The 23,005-nt window shown below is 33.7% G+C and overlaps 1 protein-coding gene across 1 annotated transcript in view; it reads right to left on the minus strand.

Moving 5' to 3' along the window:
* Bmcp (uncoupling protein Bmcp mitochondrial) overlaps positions 1-22,779 on the minus strand; it is a 39,987-nt gene extending 17,208 nt beyond the window's left edge. The window contains exons 1-3 of the mRNA XM_072538950.1: positions 22,186-22,779; positions 15,462-15,609; positions 8,648-8,933 (exon numbers count right to left, since the gene is read on the minus strand). Of these exons, the coding sequence (XP_072395051.1) occupies positions 8,648-8,933; positions 15,462-15,609; positions 22,186-22,249 (498 nt within the window). The 5' untranslated portion in view covers positions 22,250-22,779. The remainder of the gene's footprint in view (positions 1-8,647; positions 8,934-15,461; positions 15,610-22,185) is intronic.
* Positions 22,780-23,005: the final 226 nt, after the last annotated feature.

The raw sequence follows: 23,005 nt of genomic DNA on the forward strand, positions 1-23,005 counted from the left end.
GAGAAGATTATTTATATTTTCTTCTTCAGTGTGAGATTGAACAAATAAAGAAATATGATTCGAGTGTGAATAGTTACAGTTTGAGTGAGAGTGCATCTTTTTCTTAGATGAAACTTGTGGAGATAAGTTACCGAACATGACATATCCTAAATGAGTGTTTTGAAGCACTGGAAGACCTGCTCCAATATGAATTAAACCATCCTTTAATAGATCACAGTAAATTTCTGCACCTAATAAGAGATCGATTCTCCCTGGGGAGGAGTAAGAGGGATCACTGAGCTTTATGCCATCTGGTATTTTTATTTTGCTACGATCTAGAGGTACCTGAGGTATTTTACACGTAATATTATCCAAAACTGCACATGATACTTCAAATTTCATATCATTGTTTTTATATGGGAAAAATTCAATGTTTACCATTTCATTTGAGATGGAACAATTTTGAGAGATTGTGGAAATTTGTAATTTTTTATTAGTGGTAGAGTAATTTAGTCTATTTACTAAATCTTTTGTTGCAAAGCTCGATTGAGATCCATTATCGAGAAGACATCTTGCGTGTACAGGTTGTCCACTTTTAGAGTAAATTGTTACCAGCGCTGTGGCTAGCAAAACTTCGTTTTTTGGATTGAAAGTGGAGAGAGAAGAGATGCAAGATGAATTTTGACTTTGTGTGTCTGAGAGTAGACAATATTCATTTGTCTGAGTGCTTAAGTGAGTAGAAGTGTTTGGTGATTCATTATATGAATGTGGAGAATTAATTCTTTGAGTAACTTGGGCATTATTACTCCTTTGAGGAGCATGAAAATTACTTTGAGAGATATGTGGTGCACTATGGCGAGTTTGTGAATCACCCTGTATACTTGCGGAGGATTGAGAGGTTTGTGGTGCATTAAAGCGTGATTGTTGCCTATTGGCGTGACTTTGATTACCATCATGTGAATTTGAAGCACTTTGATTGCTTCGAGTGGGAGAGAATAAATTATTTTGATGAGTGTGAGAAAAATTATTTTCTTCATGCAGAAGTGTATTGTGCTTTTTATTGCAAATTTTACATGTGTATTTAGAGACGCATTTATCAGTAAAATGCTTAGTGCCAAAACAGTTTCTGCAAAGCTGTGCTTGCTTTACAAAATTAAACCTTTCTCGAGAATTTGTGTCTTTAAATAAGTTACACTGATATATTTTATGACCAGTTTGTTTACAAAATATGCAATTTTCATAGCTAGATTTATTATTATTTATAGTGGAAATATGAGCAGTTTTTTGAGTGACTTTATTATTAAACTTTGACTGAGTTTCAGTGTAATTAAGTTTCTCTAAAACATTACATCTTTTTTCTAGAAATTCAAAAAATTGTTTGAGTGTTGGAACATTCTTAGAACCTACTTCATATTCAAAAGCCTTGTGAGAAGCAAAATCTATTTTTTCTAAAAATATTTCTATTAAAAGGAGGTCCCAATGTTCAATTGGAACTTCCAGATTACTAAGAGCTTGAAGCGTTTGCTTTGTGTGTACAAGAAAATCTCTTAGTACCTGAGGAGTGCATTTAACTAGAGATTGAGACTTTAACAGCCTTTTTATAAGAGTACTAATCACTCGTGATTTGTCATCATATCTTTCTTTTAGAGTTTTTATAGCGATAGCAAAATTTGCATCTACTACTTCGATGCTGCTAATTAAGTTTAAAGGTTCTCCTTTGAGGAAGGATTTTAAATATATAAACTTTTGTACATTATTTAAACTTGAATTGTTTGTGATCAGAGTTTCAAATAGTTGAAAGAATTCATTGAATTCTGAGAAATTTCCGGTAAAGGTTTTCATGCTAATTTCAGGCAGCCTCGCACTGGAAACAGCATTATTATTTGAGCTAGGTACTTTATTTTCTGTTAAATTTAATTCTATTATTTTTCTTTGCAAACCTTTGAGTGTGTTGAAGTATTTTTCTTCAACATTTGCTCGATCAGCTGATTGTTGGTCGCTGTCATCAGTCTGTTCGATTTCTAATTGAATTTGTTCATATTGTGTGAAAAAATTAAAAAGTTTTTCTTTCCTATTTTCAAAATCAAGTATTTCGTTTTCTGTGTCTTTATTGGCTATAAACCATTCTGAGATACGTGTAATTGATGCTTTAAGTGATTTGCGCTTTTTCTTTAAAGCTTCCATTTTTTATTTAAAGTGAATTTATTTGCAAATATATGCTGAGCGAGAAATAAGAGTGAATGATTTTGTTTAGTGTAAATGTCTTTTTCAACTAAGACGCGATTTTAATTTTAATAGAGTATTTTTACTAGAGTGATAAACAAATATTATTCGTGAGAGCGGGCTGTGAGACAATCTGTATAATAAACAATTGTCAGCTATCTTTAGCGATATTGAGAAGAAAGATCTGTTGTCAAATCAAAGCCATTAGTTAATATAAATATTAATAAACAAATAAAAGTCGAGACAAATATCTAATAAATCATGTGCATGCAGTGACTATAGAAATATATAGAAAGAGTTTTAACCTCACCAAATGTTTTTCAAGTATCCAATTTAATTACCGCTGTCGCTTACCAGCACATAACGCACTTTTCACAAAACACACGTGTCTAAACTTGAACGAAGGTCAACTTGTGCAATCTTTCTTCTAGGGACGAGAAACCATTATTCTTTCTTCCTGTTGCTCTCCGGCGTGTGTAATCCTTTTCTTTCTTCAGTCCTGTTTCTTCAAATAATCTGTGCTCGATAGGACCACGAAATGAGTGGGAGCCTTGTAACTGGCTCCCTATATTCGAGGGTTGGAAATCTTTTGATTCCAAGCCTTACTTCAAAGGACTTGTGAATGGATGTATCTCCATAGGTTTGGTTCTTCAGTGACCGTTGAAGGATAAGGATTGTTAATCTGAGCAAATATAGCTCCAGAGAAATAAAATCACCTTTAGTTTATCGACTTATAATTAACTATTTTTAGAGTAAACAGGTTCAAAACGACCGTAGCTGACAATACAATATCAAATAATTCTTTCTTTATCACACGTAAAAAAAAAACCGTATTTATAAGAAAAAATGCCCGATTTCGGCGTAGAGAAATATTTTATATATGAATTGAGAGTGTTGCCTCAAGGGCGTGTGAGTGAGAACTAACTAAAATAATACTTGGTGCGTAAAAGCATAGAATAATCGAACACACACATGTGTTCGGTTGTTCTCTGGTAGAAGTGTAGATTACCCCTCTTGTATTTAGGTGTGAAAACTATTTAAGAGGCTGTGGTGGTGCCAACAAGTCGGCTGTGACTATTTTACTTATTCTACACTAAGAAAAGTGTAAAGAACTATATTTTTAATTTATATTTTAAAATGATATGTTCATTTCTGGAACAGGCTCCTTTATTAGCTGAAGTCAGCATTTTAGTATTCACAATGCATGAAAACATATTTCTAGAAAACAGATATCACAAAATAATATAATTTCAGGTTAAGTGTTTTCTAAAAAAGTTCATGTCAACAATGAGCACACTTTCGGATAACCAACGTGATCAATATTACCCTAATTGTGATAGGTCTCAGTTGATGTTATTTATTTCAGATGCCACGAACATATCACAGAAAAACAACACGGTCCTCATGGGGCGAAGAGGCGAGAGAAAGAGCCCTCAGCGATATGGCTAACAAAATACTTTCGATAAAAGGAGCATCCAAGTTATACAACATCCTTTATGGAGCATTGCAAGACCGATGAAGAGGTCGTTTCGAGACAAAAAGAATTACACTAGGACGTAAAACTATCTTTACCAAGGAAGAGGAATCCGAATTTGTACCTATCTAGAATTTTAGAACTGTCGAAGGCGTACCATACATCAAACGGTTTTTGAATATGCAGAGCAAAACAACCATTTAAAATGGCAAAGAAAATGTGTGGAAAAGACTGGTTTTATTCATTTATGCACCGACATCTAGAACTCAGTTTGCATAAACCAGAAGTAACAAGTTTGAGTAGAATTACTGCTTTTAATCGTGAAGAACTAAAGATATTTTACAAAAACCTGGTAACTCTATGTGATCGTTACAAATTTGAATGTCATCAAATTTTTAATGTTGATGAGACGGGTACCAGTTATGTTCATATTCCCTGTAAAATTGTTTCTGCCAAAGGCCCGAAATAAGTTGGTGCAATTACCAGTGGTGAACGAGGACAAACCACGACGCTAGTATGTGCTTTTAGTGCCTCAGGTCAATATATTCCACCTATGTTTATTTATAGAAGAAATCGGATGAAAGAAGGTTTGGACAAAAACGGTCCTATTGGGGCAATATACAGATGTTCCAAATCGGGGTGGATACCGCAACAACTTTCCTTGGAATGATTGAAACATTTTCAGCGGCATGTTAATGCTTCTAAAGACCATCCAGTTTTTTTAGTGCTAGATAACCACACAACGCATTTAAGTCTGGCTTCCTACAATTTTTGTCGCGACGCCGGAATAAATCTCCTTTCACTGCCACCGCACACCTCCCACCGTCTCCAGCCTCTAGATATCACGTTTTTTTCTAAATTTAAGACAGCTTACTACCAAGAATGTGACAAGTATATAAAACAAAAAAAAATGAGAAAATTAATACAACAGACGTTGCGGAACTTGTTAAAAATGCCTTTAATAGGGCTGTGTCTGTTGAGAAGGTTGTAAATGGTTTTGGTTTGTAAATTGGACAGTGGAGTCCAAAATAAAAAAACTGAGACCAAAAGCAGCACCATCAACAGAAGATTCTTTATCTGAATCAGAATTATAGGAAGTTTCAGACATTGATTTGAGCGACGATAAGGATAAATCTATGCAGCTAAAAAATGAAAGCTTATCTCGTATATCTTTCAGTGAACTATATCCTCTACCGGCACTACCAGTCAGTAGTTATACAAAAACTAGAAGCAGGCGAACTCAACATTCGACCATTTTAACATCAACACCATTAAAAGAACGATTAGAAAATAAGGAACAAAAAAGAAAAAGAAGAATGAGGTTGAGAAAGTTAAACGAACAGTTGAAGCTACTAAGATAAAAACAGAAAAATTAGTCAAGAAGAAGACTTACGGCGTGAAAGCACACCAAACACGAGAAAGCGAACTATGTGTAGTATGTTCGGAATTTGGATCAAATGAATTATGGTGGAATGTCGTCTCTGTGGTCTCTGGGCTCGTGCAGACTGCACGGAACCGGATACTGCTACTCTATATTTGCTCAAATTGTAAATGTAACTAAAGAAATATGTATTTTATACTTAAACCTTAGTAAACTTAACCATCGAACTTGTCCATCTGTGATCGATATTTTCCATCCTTGATCGATATTACCCATCTCCATTCTCAATATTACCCGATTGATCGATATTACCCGAATTTTTTGAGTTTTAAAAATATGTATTTTTAAAATATTTGTAATTATTTTATAATATTTTTGAAGCAGTAATTGGTTAACTGAATGAACTAAATGCCCATATTATAAATTTAAAATTCGTAAAAGCTATAGCAAACAATCTATAACAGTTTTGTCTTAAGTAGTCGATATTCCATCACCTTCCCCTAAATGGCCTTTACTGTTTACATGGCGTTTTACATTTTTGTGACAATTTTTTAAATCTGTAAAAAAACAAAGCCAATAAAATAATTTTGATACAATTTTGCAGCCGGTTGACCATTCATACTTCTCATAAAAACTCACGAGAAATTATCTGGTAAATTTCTTTGCCGATTTTTCCACTTTTGTCTCTAAATTAATGGGGTACATTGACTTACTAGACTTCATAATGTCCAGTTTCTCTTGATAACTTCTGACTTGAAAATCCTTTTTTTAATAAACAACACACAATAGAAACACAGTTTTCTACATTGTTCACAAACCCACATGACGGTCTTACACTCGCTCCTTCCATTGCGTAAAAAGATAAACAAACAAGAAAAGCAGCACAAAATTTACAATGTTTTCAACCGTCAACAGTCACCGATTATACATCTGTCAACGCAGGTGCGGACAGACTCGATGAATTATTGAATTGTATTGCCCAGACATTGCCACATTTGAGTTCGTTTATGAGATCAATTTTTAATGTTTTTTATGCTTATTGGCCACATAATAGATTACTACTTAGAATATAGAAAAATTGTTGATAATTAAATATTAATTAATAATATATTTTCCTATATCGAAGAAAAAGTCCTTCCCCCGCTACCATGAACCGCACGATTCTGCTATTCACACTGTTAAGCAAATTATAGACAGCCCATAGACATTAAATAAGAATTTAACTAGTGACTAAATAGGAATGAAAAATTAGAAGATTTATAAAATTATGCATATAAAATGCATTGATAGGACTAACAAGTAGGTATTATTTGTCCTGAAGTGAAAGTAGATGTCAATATAATGCAGTAATTGATATTTAAAAAATTGTAAATATAAATTTGAAATATGTCAATCAGTTTAATTAACCAGTTATTAATAACTTGCTATTTATTAAACTGTCAAAAATTGTATTTGATAAAATGTATTCTAATGTATGTGTATCTATCACGTGGTTTTAATTTATAACATCTTAGTCATAAAAATCACGCCAGTACTTAAATACAAAGCTCAAACTGAATTATTTATATATTTAACCTTTTAAGCTGATAAGAAATACGCAAAGATTTAAAACTATTAAAGATAAGAAGTACGGAATTAGCAGATAACGAAGTTGTATAAACATACTCTTTAATTTTTGCCTAAAATAATTACTTTTAGACCCGTGAAAATTTCACATTGAAAAGCTGAAGTATATGGTAAAAATGACGTGGTTTTAAAAGAAAAACAATGAAGCAACATGTTCTAATGAAGCTTCCAAACGAGTCCCTTGTGACTAAAATTAAAAAATCGTATAACTACTTAATTAAGCCAGTATATCTGCAAACCGTTCTTCTTTATAAACTTGGGAGTATTTGATAATTTTTTAGGTTATGTTAGGTTAATTTAGGGGACAAATAAAATTTTTTCACACAACTTTCGTATTAAGCGAGTTTATTGCGTTTAGTTAGAGCATTTATAGATGACATTTTTTGGAGACATGACAGCGCAATTCACTTTGTCATTGTTGTTAGAACTGTCATAAGAAAAGACTGTACAGGGTTAAACAATGTGAATCGTGTTTTGGATAATTGACTAGAATGATGTTTATTTTTCAGAGAAATTTATTCCATAGTCATATTGAATTCACAATAGAAATAGAACAGAATCAATACATAAATTTTCTAGATTTAAAAATTATCAGACTTAAAAACAAACATGAATTCTCTGTAATTCATAAACTGGTGTCACCCATAGTGACACGACTATACACAATTCATCATCCCGACCTTTACAACATAAACTGACAGCCGACCATAGCATGTTACATAGATTAAAAAAAAAATTCCCATGTCAAAAAACAGCTTCGAGATAGAATTGAATATCATTAAGGAACTAGCAGTAAACAATGAGTAAAACGAACACACAATAAATAAAATTTTAAATCAAGAACTACATAAGAATGCCCTGAAATTAGTATTTCTACCACCGGAGAAAAAACCCAGTACCTTCTGCTCGATTACATATACAGGCAAGACATCAACAAAAATAGCGAAACGCATAAAAAAGAAAGGAATAACGCCAGCTTTTAGAACAAACAACAACTTAGGCAAATATATTAAGAACAACAAGACCCAAAAGAAAAACCAATTACACAGCGGTGTATACAAACTTAAATGTGGCGACTGCCCAAAAACTTAGATCTCTCGAAATCTCCTATAATGTACTAATGTCATAAAGAAATTTGTATTTAACAATTATTCAAAACAAAAACTTAAAAATATCTTTAAAATATTGAAAATAAACCCTTCCCCCAACGTTATAGATCCTTTTAGCGCTATTTTTTAAAAATACCCAATAGCCTATATTCTAAGGATGTGAAATCTGAACAGTAACAAGAACCTTTACTTATAGACAAGCTGCGTGTCCTTGTTAACAAATGCCTACGAAGAATTGACCATATTTTTTCGCCGAACATCATCAGAAACGAAGGTCTGCTACATCTGACCGAACAGAATGGAATAGAGAATGAACCAGAAAGTGGATTGAATCGGCCACACACTTCGTAAAAATTGCTCCTATATTGCAAAGACTAGAGTGGAATCCCCAAGGAAAAAGAGGATGTCCACCATAAACTTGGACAAGAACAATTTATTATGGATGAGATACAAAATGAAAGGAGTTGATAGTTACTTGATTAAATTCAATAGTTCAATTTTAGTAAGATTAGAAAAATTACATCACCGATTTTTGTACAATTGGACGAAAATCTCTTATGGCCAAACCACTTTTTTAGGAAAAAACAGTCGCAGGAACCAAATATGGGGAATAAGGTTACTGAGTCACTAATTCAAAACTCAATTTATGCATTTTGACGAGAAACGTTGTTCTAGTCGAAAAGCACTTCTAATTAATAATACCAAGATAATTCAATATGAATTCCAAAAGACTGTAATTTCCTGATGACAAGATGTTTTTGTCTTCTTCCTAAAATTTTTAACCTAGCAAGTGTAGTCAAATTGTATACTATTAATTATGCACTACGAACAATATGTCAATACAAAAAAACTCACCCTCCACAATCCTGAGATTCCTTCATGAGTATACACGTCCCTGAAACAGTCCACCAATCCTATGTTCGCACTGCCGTGCGTACCGGCCACCTGCATGCGAACCTTCAGTACATCCGTGGGGTTGGCAATGGCACTCGAAATCGCTCCCGCTGTTACTGCACAGAAAACATTCGCCGTGACACTTTCCTTCCCGTCGTTATAATTAACTATGATCCTCTTCAAGGTATAGTAAGTTCCGAATTTAATGGTACCGTAAGTGGCTTGTCGTAGAACTGCTGGCCATATCCTGGAAGAAGGAAGAAACGTACAATAAAAATGTACAATAAAAGCAATGAGTCTCTTAACAGATACTGTAACCTCCATGGTGGTGTGATTTGACGTGATAATGGTATTTCAGCTAAGCAGGGGATCAAGGGAAGTGTAATACACAAACCAGACATATTGTATCATACCCAAATCTGCAATTCCGTGTCCAAAGAGAACTGCCTACTGGGACATCTCTTTTTAATGTAGGCCTTCTATATTAGTTCCGTTTTCGGCTCTTCGAAATGTGGTGGCTAAGTCTTTGTCCATTATGTTGTTTTCTTCCTGGGCGGCTACACTCCTGTACCTTTCCTTACAAAATTAGTTTGAGAATGCAGGATTTGCTTCTTTGTGAGAACTTTTTCTTTGTGAGATCGATAAAATTGATTACTTTCCTACCAGCTACTGATTGACCAGCTGTAGTAAACTTTTCATTTTTAGAGATCAATCTTTGACACCTATGACATGAAATTTCAATTTTTAGTTGTGGTAACAAACATGAGGCATTTGAAATATGAATAAAAAAAACGCAGAATTTAATGTTACTTTACATATGTTAATTACAAACGATTACACGTCACGGAAAATGCATTTAAAAAGACTTTTTTGGGTGTAGATTATTGCAGTAGTTTTGTTCTTTTGAAAAACGTACTAAGTAGTGTAATTGAAATAAAAAGTTTTAAATGTTTTAGATTGTTTGTTATGTGAAAGTTTAAATCCAGCGTTTTTTAAGCATATTTCAAATGCCTCACATTTGTTGTTACAACGCAAAACTAAAATTTAGGATTAGACACAGTGTTTACTTGCTTCATGTTGTGATAATGATCGGGACAGAATTGTAGAAAAATAAAAAAAATGAACCACAATTAATTTGTGGTACATTTCGATTCAGTGAAAAATTTGAAATGGTTTGACGAAGTTTTAATAGTATGGGGAAATATTCTGTAATGTGTACTTAAATCTGAACATACGCAAAAGACTTTAAAAATGACACATTTAGTCAATTCTACTATATGGGACGGAGACGTGATCCCTAAGCACTGCACCGATGAACAGATTACAAGCTTTTCCACTTATTTTGATCGCATGAACAAGTCATATGACAAACGAAGAAATATTCTGCAAGATTATAATATGATAAGAAAACCTATTCACGAAATTAAAAGAAGATATGTTAGCTACTTGGGAGTTCTTTTAAGGAATAAAAAATATAAACTGGTTGATAATGAAGAGCAAAAGTGAAGGTAAGAAAGGAGTTGGAAGACATGAAATGTTCTTACTCCAAAACAGGAAATATACAGGATTGCAATCAGCTCTTTAAAACTTTTTAAAATCTCAAATAGAGAGAGATTTGCCATGGTGATCGCCGACCTTGAATGAAAGACTTGGTGGTCAGTATAATAAGAAGAATTGTAGTTTATATTTTTTTCTGCATCAGTTATGACCGTAGTTCTTTATCTGTGATTTTACCATAGTTATCCTATTGTCTACCATATGAATCATTTCTTTTCCTTAACTCGCGATTATATTAATTTGACTGTAGGTATACACATTTTGGATAATTTTTTGTTTTTAATTATAAAATTTTGTTTGTTTCAATACCTTAATTAAAATTTTCATATCGGCAAAATTGTGTTTTTATATATAATTAATTCGACTAAACTCATTAAAAATATGTTTTTACGATTGAATACTCTTGTTGAACAATTTCTTAAAATCTCCTAATAATTGTTTTTCAGTTTATTGATAAAATGACTCGTCTTATTTTTTATAGACTTTATCGTATAATACGTACTCGATTTAGTAAAAAAATGTATTTTACAGTGATTCTGATAAGAAGTTTAATTATAAGAATGATAGATAAACTGAGTTTATTTTCGGCAAAATACAAAAACTGCATATGAAAGCTGCACTCTTTGAATTTAAAACGCATCTTGATTTTTGTCGATAGCTCATTTGGATCAAAAGATATCGAATTTTTACCGTCCAGCTGATACAGATTTTATTGATTTTGCGCGCGTAACTGACAAGCAAAATCGACGGTCGCATCAAGCGTTATTTGTAAGAGAACGGTTCATTCTACACAAAAAATGCTTATAAACGTTTTTGTTTAAAATTATCTCAGCTAGATTTGTTATTTGAAAAAAATTTTACGGTGTACAGATTCTGTGTAAATAGATATTTTTTTACATTTTTACCCACCTGCGAGAGGATTTTTAAGAGGAAGCCCAGGGCTTTTACTACCTAAAAGTAGTAAATTTTTTTGCATTTTTTTTGGGAGTCCAAAATTAATATTTTCTGTAAAATTCAGCTTGTTCGTATGATTTTTAGGGGTCAACTCTCTGACGACTGGACTATTTATCAAATTTTACATAACGTTGTTCACATATTTGTACCCATAAAAAATTATAGACCCTCTAAATTCCCTCGATGGTTTTCCTCAGATCTAAGAAAATTGATTTGTAACCAAGAAAGTTGCTAATACTAAATTTAAACATACAAGTTAGAGATCACAAAAACTTGTTCACTCGTAACGTAGTAATGTTTTTATTAAATATTTTATCATTATTATTATTAGTATACATATATATATATATATATATATATATATATATATATATATATATATATATATATATATATATACATATAAACTTCGTATAAGATTGACTGTAAAATACAATTTTTGTATTAAATCGAGTACGTATTATACGATAACGTCTATAAAAAAATGAGACGAGACATTTTATCAATGAACTGAAAAACAACTATTAATAGATTTTCAACATGAGTATCCATTCGTAAAAACATAATTTTTAATGAATTTTATTAAAACTAAGCATAAATTAAACTTGAATATAAAAACAACATTTTGACACAGCAGCAAAGCTTTTTTGGAGAAGCAAAACACAAATCATGCCAATCAAATTAGAATTAATAATCACTTGCGTTTAGGTCACACAACCCTATATGATATATGTAATACAATTCTCAATTTAAAACACTTCCAAAAAAATCCAATTCTAATCTTTCCGACTACTTAAAACATTATTAGGCGAAAACTGTAAAAAACTCTACATAATCCCATAAAAATAATATTGCAAATTTTCTAAATAAAACTGATCTCTTTTACCAATTGTAAATTAATTAAATAATTATATTTATATTCATAACCCAGCCTCAAAAGTCCACTGCTGAACGTAGGCCTCTTCCTCGTGTTTCCAACCCCGTTTATCTTGAGCCACTCTCATCCAGTTTTTATTTTGTCTTCTTCAGTCGAGGTGGTCGACCGACGCTGCTATTGTCTTCCCTTGGTCTCCATTCCAATAACCTCTTTGTTCATCGCCCATCCGTCATTCTAGCTATGTGTCCTGCCCATCTCCATTTTAATCTGGCTATCGAAAGGATAGCCAGATTCATTATATAATGCAATGATAAACTTTGGGATCCCGCCTAAGTTAGTTAGGTTGACCCAACTAACAATGCCTCTGCAGACTCAGATGGGCAGGGCATGTGATACGCAGTAACGACAATCGCCTTATAAATGTGTTCTGGGAAAGGCCAGAGGGAAGAAGGTTTGTAGGGCGGCCTAAAAAAAGGTGGAAAGATGCAGTCAAAAGAAGATCTAGAGAAAATGGGAGTGCGACAATGGGAATTACTGGCACAGGACCGACAAACATGGAAGGCAATAATAAACGCGGCAAAGACTCACGAAGAATTGTAGCGCCATTGATGATGATGATGATGAACTAACAATGCAAAACGTAAGCTCATGCGTTAGAATTAAAGGAGAAAACTCTACGTTCTTTGACATTAATAATGGTCTAAGGCAGGGAGACGCGCTGGCGTGTCTCCTCTTTAATACTACCTTGGAAAGTGCAATCAGACAATTAAATATTAGAATGAATGGAACTATTTTTAATAGATCGACGCAAATTCTCGCATTCTCTGACGATATAGTTATAGTGGGCAGAAGTATGAGAGACATGGTGCAGTGTTTTACAAGGCTTGCGGACGCGGCAAGTGAATTAGGACTTGTGGTAAACGAGAAAAAAACCAAATATATGTTGGTTTCTAAAAACCCCCGAAATATCCAACAGAGAATTAAAATTAACAACCATACCTTTGAGCAAGTCAAAGAATTTACATATCTTGGATAGCTAGTAAACGCAACAAACACGACAAGCGACGAAATAAAAAGACGCATAGCAGTAGCAAACAGAACTGTTTACGGTCTCCAGAAACATATAAAAAATAAAAATATAAAACGTGCAGTAAAGCTCCAGATATACAAGACCTTAATAAAACCGGTTTTGATATATGGGGCTAAAACGTGGACATCTCAAAATGATAAAAGACTTATTGGTATTTTTGAGAGAAAAATTCTTAGAAAGATTTTTGGGGCCGTAAATGAAAATAGGCTATGGCGTCAAAGATACAACTTTGAACTATATCAGTTATACTCCGATCCAGATATTGTGAAATTCTTTAAAGTGCAGAGACTTAGATGGGCTGGACACATTGCTAGGATGTCAGATCACGGATACACGAAGAGATTAACATTTTTAGAGGGCACAAGATGTAGAGGACGACCACGAAGTAGATGGATTGATGATGTGGAAGAAGACCTGCAGATTCTAAGGGTCAGAAGATGGAGGGAAGTTGCCAGGAATCGACAGGAGTGGCGATTTCTTTGTGAGCAGGCCCAGATCCACAACGGATTGTCGAGCCACTTATGATGATGACAATGGTTCTCCTTGTTTAACCCGATATCGATAAATATTCACTAGAGGTTTACTGTATTCTACTACTTTCTCTATTATGGTTTTTATGCTTTTGTAGATCGTCATTAGTTCCGTAACTTTTTCTGAATCCCGCCTGTTCTCTTAGTTGATAAGTCTCTAATTTTTTTTTCGGTCTGTAATTCTTTAAATTTGTTTTGTCTCCTGTTTCATGTAATAGAATCATAATAGCATGTAATAAAATCATGTATATTTATATAGATGTAAATTAATAAAACAAATCAACATGTCGCTAATAACATTAGCAGTTTATGAGACAGAAATTATATCAGACATTATGTACGATATGAAGATTAGTGTTATAGGGTGAAACAATAAATCAATTTAGATAATGCACATTAAGGAGTCATTACAATAGGTCATTATATGAATCTGATAACAGAATTATTTTGTATACTGATATAATGAAAAGAATGTAAGCATTATAAGTGTTGACAAATCAGTTATTGAATTTGATTACTTTTGTACCCTATTAAAATAATTAAAAGCTTATATACCATAAATAATATGATTTTATCAGTGGTCAGAAAAATTAATATGTAATATATATTTTAGATAAATTACTATTTAAATGGGAATAAACCACAATTAAAGGTTAAAATACGTTTATTGACGTTTCAATTTCCACTTCGGAAATCGTTCTCAAAATACAAACATTAGTAAATTAAACAAATTTTGTTTTTTGTTACTTAGTGAAAAATTCTTCTAATAATTTAATTTTATCTGACTCATCTATATTGACAATTATTCAGACATACATTATACATTTTAAAGTAGACGACTTTAAAATGATATTGCCAATATTGTTGAGTTGCGTTCCTGGGACGACTTTACTTATAAGATAGTTCATTCGATTACATGAAATCAACTTTAACTTGAGAATATCCGTCAGAAAAGATCATAACATGTAATTCGTCTTTAAAAAGACAAATACATGCCATGATGACAGTAAAATTCTCCTGTTAGTGATTCCATAGTAAATTATGAGGGAAAAACCAGGAAAAAACCTCATAATACTATCCCGACATGGTAAGTATTTGATCGTGCATTTAGTTTACCTTCAATAAACACCAAATTCCGATTTTATATGTTTATTATTTAAAAAACATAAATGATGTATTCTCTATATGTTACTGACTTACCAATACTGGTATTTTCCTTTTAATAGCTTCCTCTTTCAATATGGGTAACCAGATCCTACTACATTCTGCCGATGAATTCGCGACACAATTGGTCTCATTTAGCATAATTAGAGCCGCTTCTTTGATTTTTCTCTTTTTACCATCCGTTTCTTTTAGGACTATATTTGAATCATTCCATTGAACCCAATGTTCATTATCCCATGCGTGTTTACATATTTGAGATCTATCAAATTCTCTATTTTTAATATAGGATTGATGTTCACTTATTCTAACATTTAATGGTCTTGATGTTTCACCTAAATAAAACTGATCGCATTCACAAGGTATTTTATAAATGCAATTCCTTGTCCTTTCTTGTTCATTGTTAGGTTTGGTTTTGGACAAAATAGATCTCAACGTGTTTGTTGTTTTGAATGTTGTTGAAATGTTAAATTTATTTCCTATCCTTTTAAGCTTTTCCGATAATCCTTTTATGTATGGTATTGTTATTTTCAGAACAATATATTTTAGGTCACGACGTCATTAAATCGATTTAAATTTGTATAATGTTTAATATAAAACACTTACCCAGAATATAGTGAAATAAATCCCTCCTGCTTGGCTATCTTCAGAAAACAATCGACCATACCCCTGTATTTGAGACTAGCATGGTTTTTGTCACACTTCTGTCCTTGGATCTGCAATCTAGTTTTGGTTGTATCAATGGGGAAGGTACCTGTAAAAAATAAACTAGTTATCTAATGCAAATGAAAGTATATTAGTGAAGAGTATACAAAATAACAACGTTACTGTACGTATATCCTCCGGGTTGTTGATTTCTGTTTCCGGGTACATGACCAACAGTCTTTTCTGAACCTGAAGAAATTATTTACAAGAGTAGCGATAAGTTGAGGGGGTGCCATGTACAAGTTGTTTAAAAAAATTGCCCAATCTTGGAACACACTTTAATTAATTTTGACGCTAGCCTTTGAAGCCTCCAATTTGATGTAATATCATAATCGTTGTCTTTTACACTTGTTAATATTTTAAGGTACGTTACTATACCTGACACCACAGTGTATGACATAATAGGTCATAACCTTTATTGATAAGAATTCTTCACAACGCTTCTAGAACATCGCGGTCCTTTTGCTTCTACTATCTGTAGAGTAGGGATGGCGAGCAAAGTTTCACAGCACTTACGCCACAATTAAGCCATTGTGCATCCTCCCAGGGAGTGTCGTCCTTAGCTCATTGTCCATTCTACCATTTTTAGGAAGGTGGACAAGTCACCAGGAGGCATCTCCCTTATGTGGGCCAGGACTCACCGAACGCGTACTCTCATAATAACGATAACCCCGGACATTTACATAGGACATGCTCTACAGTTTCTTCTCGTTCACACTTCCTACATAGAGGTGTGTCTACTAGCCCCAGTGCATGGAGGTATTTGCTTAGTTGACAATAGCCAGTTAAAAAACCAACTGTCAACCGTAAGTTTTTCCTGGTCATTTCCAAGTACCTCTTTGATGCTGACTTTTCAAGGTTACTTAGTGTTACCCTGGCAAGTCTACATCATTGTCCTTCTTCCCTTCCCATCTTTTTACGGTTTGCGTATGGAAGTGAAATTTGACAATTTCCGCGATTCTTGTAGTTTACTAACCAAGAAGATCCCCAGGACCTAAGAGTCTTAGGCCTGCCGCCTTCCTAGCCAATTGGTCGGCAATGCGGTTGCCTTTGTTCCTATCGTGCCCTTTAACCCACCTCACGATGATGGTATTACCATCCGAAGCTTAAGTTAGTGACTCGTGACACTCCATTACTAACCCTGATGGGACACGTGGTCTACTCAAGGTTAGTAGCGCTTGTCTGCTATTTATGGAGATACCAGCCAGTTCTGTCTGAACTACGCTGGCATTTTTGCCCACACCCCACTTTATTCTTAGGTTCAGTGATCTGGAGTATATTCCGCATCCTGAGCCTTCTTCCATTTTGGAGCCATGTGTATATGCAATAGGCATTTGCCAAGTTTGTTTCCCTATACCGTCTTGTTTTGATTCTTTAAGGTTTGTCAAAGACTAACTTTGGTTTAATTGAGTCGCAGCCTGCCCGTAGCAGGGGTAGTGCATCCAGCTCTCCTCGTCAGAAACGAGTTCTTAATTGTCCCATTCCTACATCAAGGTTTGCACCAGCTGAGCGCAGTCGCATCATTGTCATCAGCGCCACCTTTTTGACATATATGTCTAGAGGCGTGATACCAATGATCAACTCCATTGCAGCAGTTGGTGTTATTTTGATGGCACCTGTTATATTTATGCAAGCCATCCGCTGAATATGGTTTAGTTTGTTAATCGCTGTTGCCTGTAGCACTTTTGGTACCCAAGCAATAGCTCCGTAAGTTAGCATTGGCCTAATGACAGCAGTGTAGATCCTGGGCGAAAGGCCCCAGGTGTGTCCGACTGTTCGTCGACACTGCTCATAGGCAATATATGCTCTTTTAGCTCTACCATATAAGTGTAAGTTCCATGTTAACTTCCTGTCAAAAGTAATACAAAGGTACTTCACCTCGACAGAAAAGTTTAGACTGTATAAATCCTTGAGGGTATTAAGCCGGTGATTCTTTTTTTTTTCCTGTAAAGAGGACCATCTTAGGATTTATAGATAGTGACTGTACCTTGCACCATGTCTCTATTAGTCGGAGAGCAACTATCTCTCACATAGTGTGTTCTCAAACTTACCGCTTTGCAGGACAGCAATATCGTCTGCATAGGCTATTGTATAGAACCCGTTGCTGCTGAGTTGGTCAACCAGGGTGTCTAGAACTACGTTCCAGAGAAGTGATGATAGCACCCCTCACTATGGACACCCCCTCGTAACCATACCTCTAACAAAAACGTCTTCTACATTTATGCTTATTGTTCTATTAGAGAGCATACTGAATATCCATTCGCTTACGGCCAGGGGAACATTCCTGACGTAGAGCTGTTGGGTGATGATTGGGAATGTGGTTTTATCAAACGCTCCCTCAATGTCTAAATGAATATACCTATAATGGATTCTGTATTATCCAGCGATCTTTCAATTCTTCCCACTGTGCAGAATCGGTAGATCTTCTCGAAGTATATGCATGCTGATTTGGATTTGTGAAGTGGGGTTTGGACCAGAACTTCATCCCTTATGTACCTCTCGCATAGCCTTTCCACCGTTTTCAAGAGAAAGAATGTTAGGCTAATTGGTCGGAAAGCCTTTGGTAGCGTGTAGTCCATCCTACCTGGTTTTGATATGAAGATCACATGTACCTCTCTCCACTCCCTAGGAATATATCTTAGAGCCAAAGAGGCTCTGAATATTTCCACAAGGTGCGGCAGAAGAATATCCAGTCCCCAACGTAGTAGGGCTGGATATATGCCGTCAGGCCCTGGTAATTTGAAAGGAGTGAAGCACAATATGGCCCATTTTACCTATTCCTCAATAATCATTGTTCTGGCGAGATGCCAGTCGTTTAGTGAATGTATGATTGCTTCTTCCGTCCAATTTAGTGCTGTTGAGGCGCTAGAACCGGGGAAGTGTGTTTTCATCAGGATCTCAGTACTTCCGCAGAGGTTGGAAGTTTTGTTTCCATCTTCTTTCGTTAATATGCCGATGTGGGTCCTTTCATAGCGCTTTTTGTAGCCTGGAAGCCTGCGAGAAATCTTCGATTTCCTCATAGAAGGTTCTCCAAGCAGCTCTTTGTCTTTGTCTGCAGATTTTCTTAAACTCTCTGAGATTTGATTGATAATAATCCCAATCCTCTTTGAGTTTGGTGCGTTTTGCTCTATTAAAAGCTGTTCTCGCTATCTTCCTAAGGTATTCCAGTTCAGTGCACCACCAAGAGTTGGTTTTGCGACTTTCCTGGACCATCCTTATTGGACAGGATTTTTTATAAGCATAGCTTATTTTGTTTTGGATAGATAACATATACCTTTCCAGTTCTGTATTAGTTCCTGGAGTTGAAGCCTTTTCATTCCACAGAGCATCCTTTAAGTCGATTGTCGATAGAGTTCTACATCCGTCCTCCTAGGGTCTCGCGATTTGATAAGGCTTTTTTCCAGACTAATATTATAGGTTAGCCAGCGGTTATCAGACATAGAGATGTCCTCTGATACTTGCCAGTTCTGAATTTTATTTGATATTTCAGCTGTTGCTAGCGTGATATCTATGACTGTTTGGCTATGAACATTAGCTGTTCACAACTTTTATTTGATAAGGATCCCTCACAACACTACTAGATTATCACAGACCGTTTGCTTCGACTATAATATCATTGTTCTCTTATTATAGTCTAAGATCCCACTGCAAGATCACTACATTCATAAAATAGTTAATCAAACTCACATTTTTGCATATATTTAAGAATAGTAGAATACACTGATAACAGATTTCCAGTCAAAAAGTAACCACTTTTAATACTTTTTAGTAAGTAACCATTTAATTTTTTATATCAAATTAAAGCTAATTTTTTTTTTAATATATTGATATAAGGTTTCCTGAGAAAATGGTCGCAAATTAGGATTAGTCAGAAGTATTATAATTAGAATAAAATAAAATTAGAAGAGAGTCCTTATATCATTGTGAGGCTTGTCCACATACGCCTGGTTTATGTATTACAGGTTGCTTTATGGAGTGTTTATAATCATTATTCTTTTGTTTCTTAACATTTTCAAGTATTTTTGTTTCATTTTATTTGTTGGATTCTGTTATCATTATTTTTAATGGACTAATAAACTACTTTACCATTTTGGTATTGACTTTTGTTGAAAAAATACACTTTTTTTAGATAAAATAACATATATCATACATGATGCGACATCCGCATTGAAGTTAATATTTTGTACTGTAATGCTGCTGCCACCTATGTTCGACATGTCATTATTGACAGGTTCCACTCCAAGAAAAGTTTTGACAATGATATTTTCAATCCTCTGATAGGGAAATAATTGTAGTTCTGACAAAAAGTAGTTCAGGTTCTGGGAGAAGTACTTAATAAAATATATGAAGCTAACATGTTAAGTTGGTAAAATTATCAAAATTAAAATAATATTTAATACAACTGTTTTCACCACCTTGCTGGGGAAAACAACAACGAAAATTCTATTCTGTGGTTACTTTTAAGTACTCTAATGATTAAACTTTTCCTCTTGATGACTGACATACTTAAGTATGTAAAAGCAACTGCTTATGGTCACAGTTCATAGCTCAACACAACTATTAAAAATGTTGGGAATTTAGAATAATAAATTCAGTGTCAGACAGTAGTGCTAGTATTCCTGACATTGTCTACACTCCATTCGTATTGATTTATTTTTATGTATGGACTACCATCCATTTGAAGGGCAAATTACATACTTTTGCAAATTGGATGTACTAATATCTCCTTAGGATCTGATCTGTATGAGTACTTTATAAATTTCTGTTAAAAAGCATCTAAATGAAACAAATCAGTAACACTGAATGTAGGAAGTTAAATCCAATGTATTGTACTGCATTTCTTGGTTTTGATCACGGGAACATAAAAAATGCTATTGCTGCGTGTGTCTAATGTCTTCCAATTTTAATTATACATGTTGAATACAGCTTTGCTGATTCAAAATTCTAGATAGAATATGCAAATACTTTCAGGATAATTCCTATGAGAAAATAGCAAAAAAAATATTAGAAAACAGGGGAAATGCTCTCCAACTAAGAAAATAGTAGTCAATGTAATTACATTATTGATGTAATTACATTATAAGTATACAGGATCTCCAGAAACTCTCCAGCCAAACGAACACTGCATATACTAGAAGTGATTCTATGTGGAATTAACCAATGCTAACTTAATTAATAATCAGAAAATGCTTCCTAATAGAGGTAGAACCATTTTGAGAATGACTACAAGTATTTTTTTCCAAATATCTCAAACTTTTAAACTTGGGATAGGCTTTATGTCAAATTTGAATAAGTAGTTCTTGCATGGCTTTATTTAAAAGTTACCCTTGTGCCAACATACAAGGGAAAAATAAACACAGATGATGAAGGATATTACTGGGTTGAATGCATCTATATTAATAATGGATAATATTGTCCCCCTAAGTAAAATTCTTATAGGAATATTGAAAAATATAAACATTCCATTAAACAAGCCTAATCCCATTATAAAAAGAAAAAAACAACATACTTACAGAAGTAACAGGTAACTTTAATGAATATTACCTAATAAATATTAAACAATAATTATTTTGTTTTCATTTTTCACAAAATGTTATGTTTACTTTGCACAATTTCTTGGCTTCAGTAACTTGTCATAACAACTACGTTATTTTTATTTCTACCTTTTGGGAAATTCTAAATTAGTTACTGTAATGTGCTTGTTTTTCATGTAAGTATCATCACCTGTCAGTCTAATATATGTATTTTTCAAGTGGTTTATATAAGTTGTCTAATACAGCATATCAACCCACAGTTTTTAACTATAAACTCAGTTATTTTCAGAAATTCAAGCATACAAAAAATGATACTGTATTTTTAATGAAGTTATATATGCATAAAAATCTTTTTTTCCCACCTGTATGTTAAATTAATGAAAATATAAAGTAAACAGGAAATGTTTATTTTTAATGTTATCAATGCACACTTTTAGATTAATTTCTGCCTACAATAATGGGAAATAAACAGATTTTTGATAACACCTCAAAAAGGCCTCTCAGTTTTTACCGCTCATATTCAGAGTTGTTGAAATTAGCAAGAATTTTAACTGAAAATACATTATATGATCTTTCAAATGTTCATTTCTGAAGAAATACCACAAGAAAATAGTTTCAGAACACTTTATTACTTGTTCTATACAGATTAATGAAAGTTGATGAAAGTATAGTTCTTTTTGCCTATAAATAAATGAAGGTACAGTGTAAGTCAAAGTATACATAAATATGCTTCTATATGACTATTTGACAAAATGTTTTTATCACATTAATATTCAAATATTTTTACAACTATAATCCATCTTCAATGTTATCTCTCAGGGTTTTGGGAACTATTTGTAAAAAGATTTAAGAGTCAAAGTCATAAAAACTATGTCTAGCTTTAAAAAACAATGGTAACTGGTAGGCACTAATGAGGGTTTATTGTATAAAAGTGTCTCTAGTTTTACCCACCTCATCCAACTTCATAAATGCATTTCCTTTTAATTGGGTACTGTACGAAAACTATTGTATTGGTTACTGGTTAAAAATGACTATTGCGGACCTTTGAAAACTCTAACAATAAGTGATGTAAAAATATTAAAATTACTTACCAAACTCAGCGACGCACGATGCAATGCCCCCGTAGACAAAAGGTCTCCAGTCCCTTTGTCCCATTCCACTATTACTGTTTCTTGATGAAGAAATAAGTGTAGTGAAAAATGTAAAACGCCCCCGTAAATACTTTGTTTATCTTTAAGTTTGGTCAACACAGTCGTATTCCAATGCAGCAGATTGTAGCATTAGCGGCTCAAAACGAATTATAAGATGTGCCGTCGGTAAAATTATCACAATATTTTAATAAATAATGTAGTATCACTGCGTCAAAACATGTATAAAGGAAGCTGGACTGTTTATGTTGTATCAGCTAAACTTCTGGGATTCGAGGGGCAACTAGCCTGTAGCAGATCTATTTTAAGACTCTAATGTTAACGTCTAACCTAACTTTATTACCGCACAACGTAGTTACTTATTATCACCCATGTAGTTTACAGCCAATCAAAAAATTCAAAACAGCTTTTTTACTGATTGAAGGTCGACCGCTCAAAATAATTTATTGGCGAAAAATAGTTTAAAACGTAGTTTTTTCAACATTATGAATGAACTAAATATTCGCGAATCCCGGGAAACCGATCTGCCGAGCCGATCAACCAAATTAGATAAATGTAGAGAGCGGCATAGCGGCAAACTGTTGCCCCAGTAACGCAGTAACAGTAACAGTAACCCCAGTATTATGGAACAGCTCCATAAAAGTTAATTTAACGCAAGATGAAAACTTAATGAATAAAAAAATTTAATAAAAAAAGTTTTATTTTGTTTTACTGCTTTATGTAAAAAATTTACATAAAATTACATGATATATATATTTTAAAC

Source organism: Diabrotica undecimpunctata, chromosome 1 (genome assembly GCF_040954645.1).
Source record: "Diabrotica undecimpunctata isolate CICGRU chromosome 1, icDiaUnde3, whole genome shotgun sequence".
Classification (NCBI taxonomy): domain Eukaryota; kingdom Metazoa; phylum Arthropoda; class Insecta; order Coleoptera; family Chrysomelidae; genus Diabrotica; species Diabrotica undecimpunctata.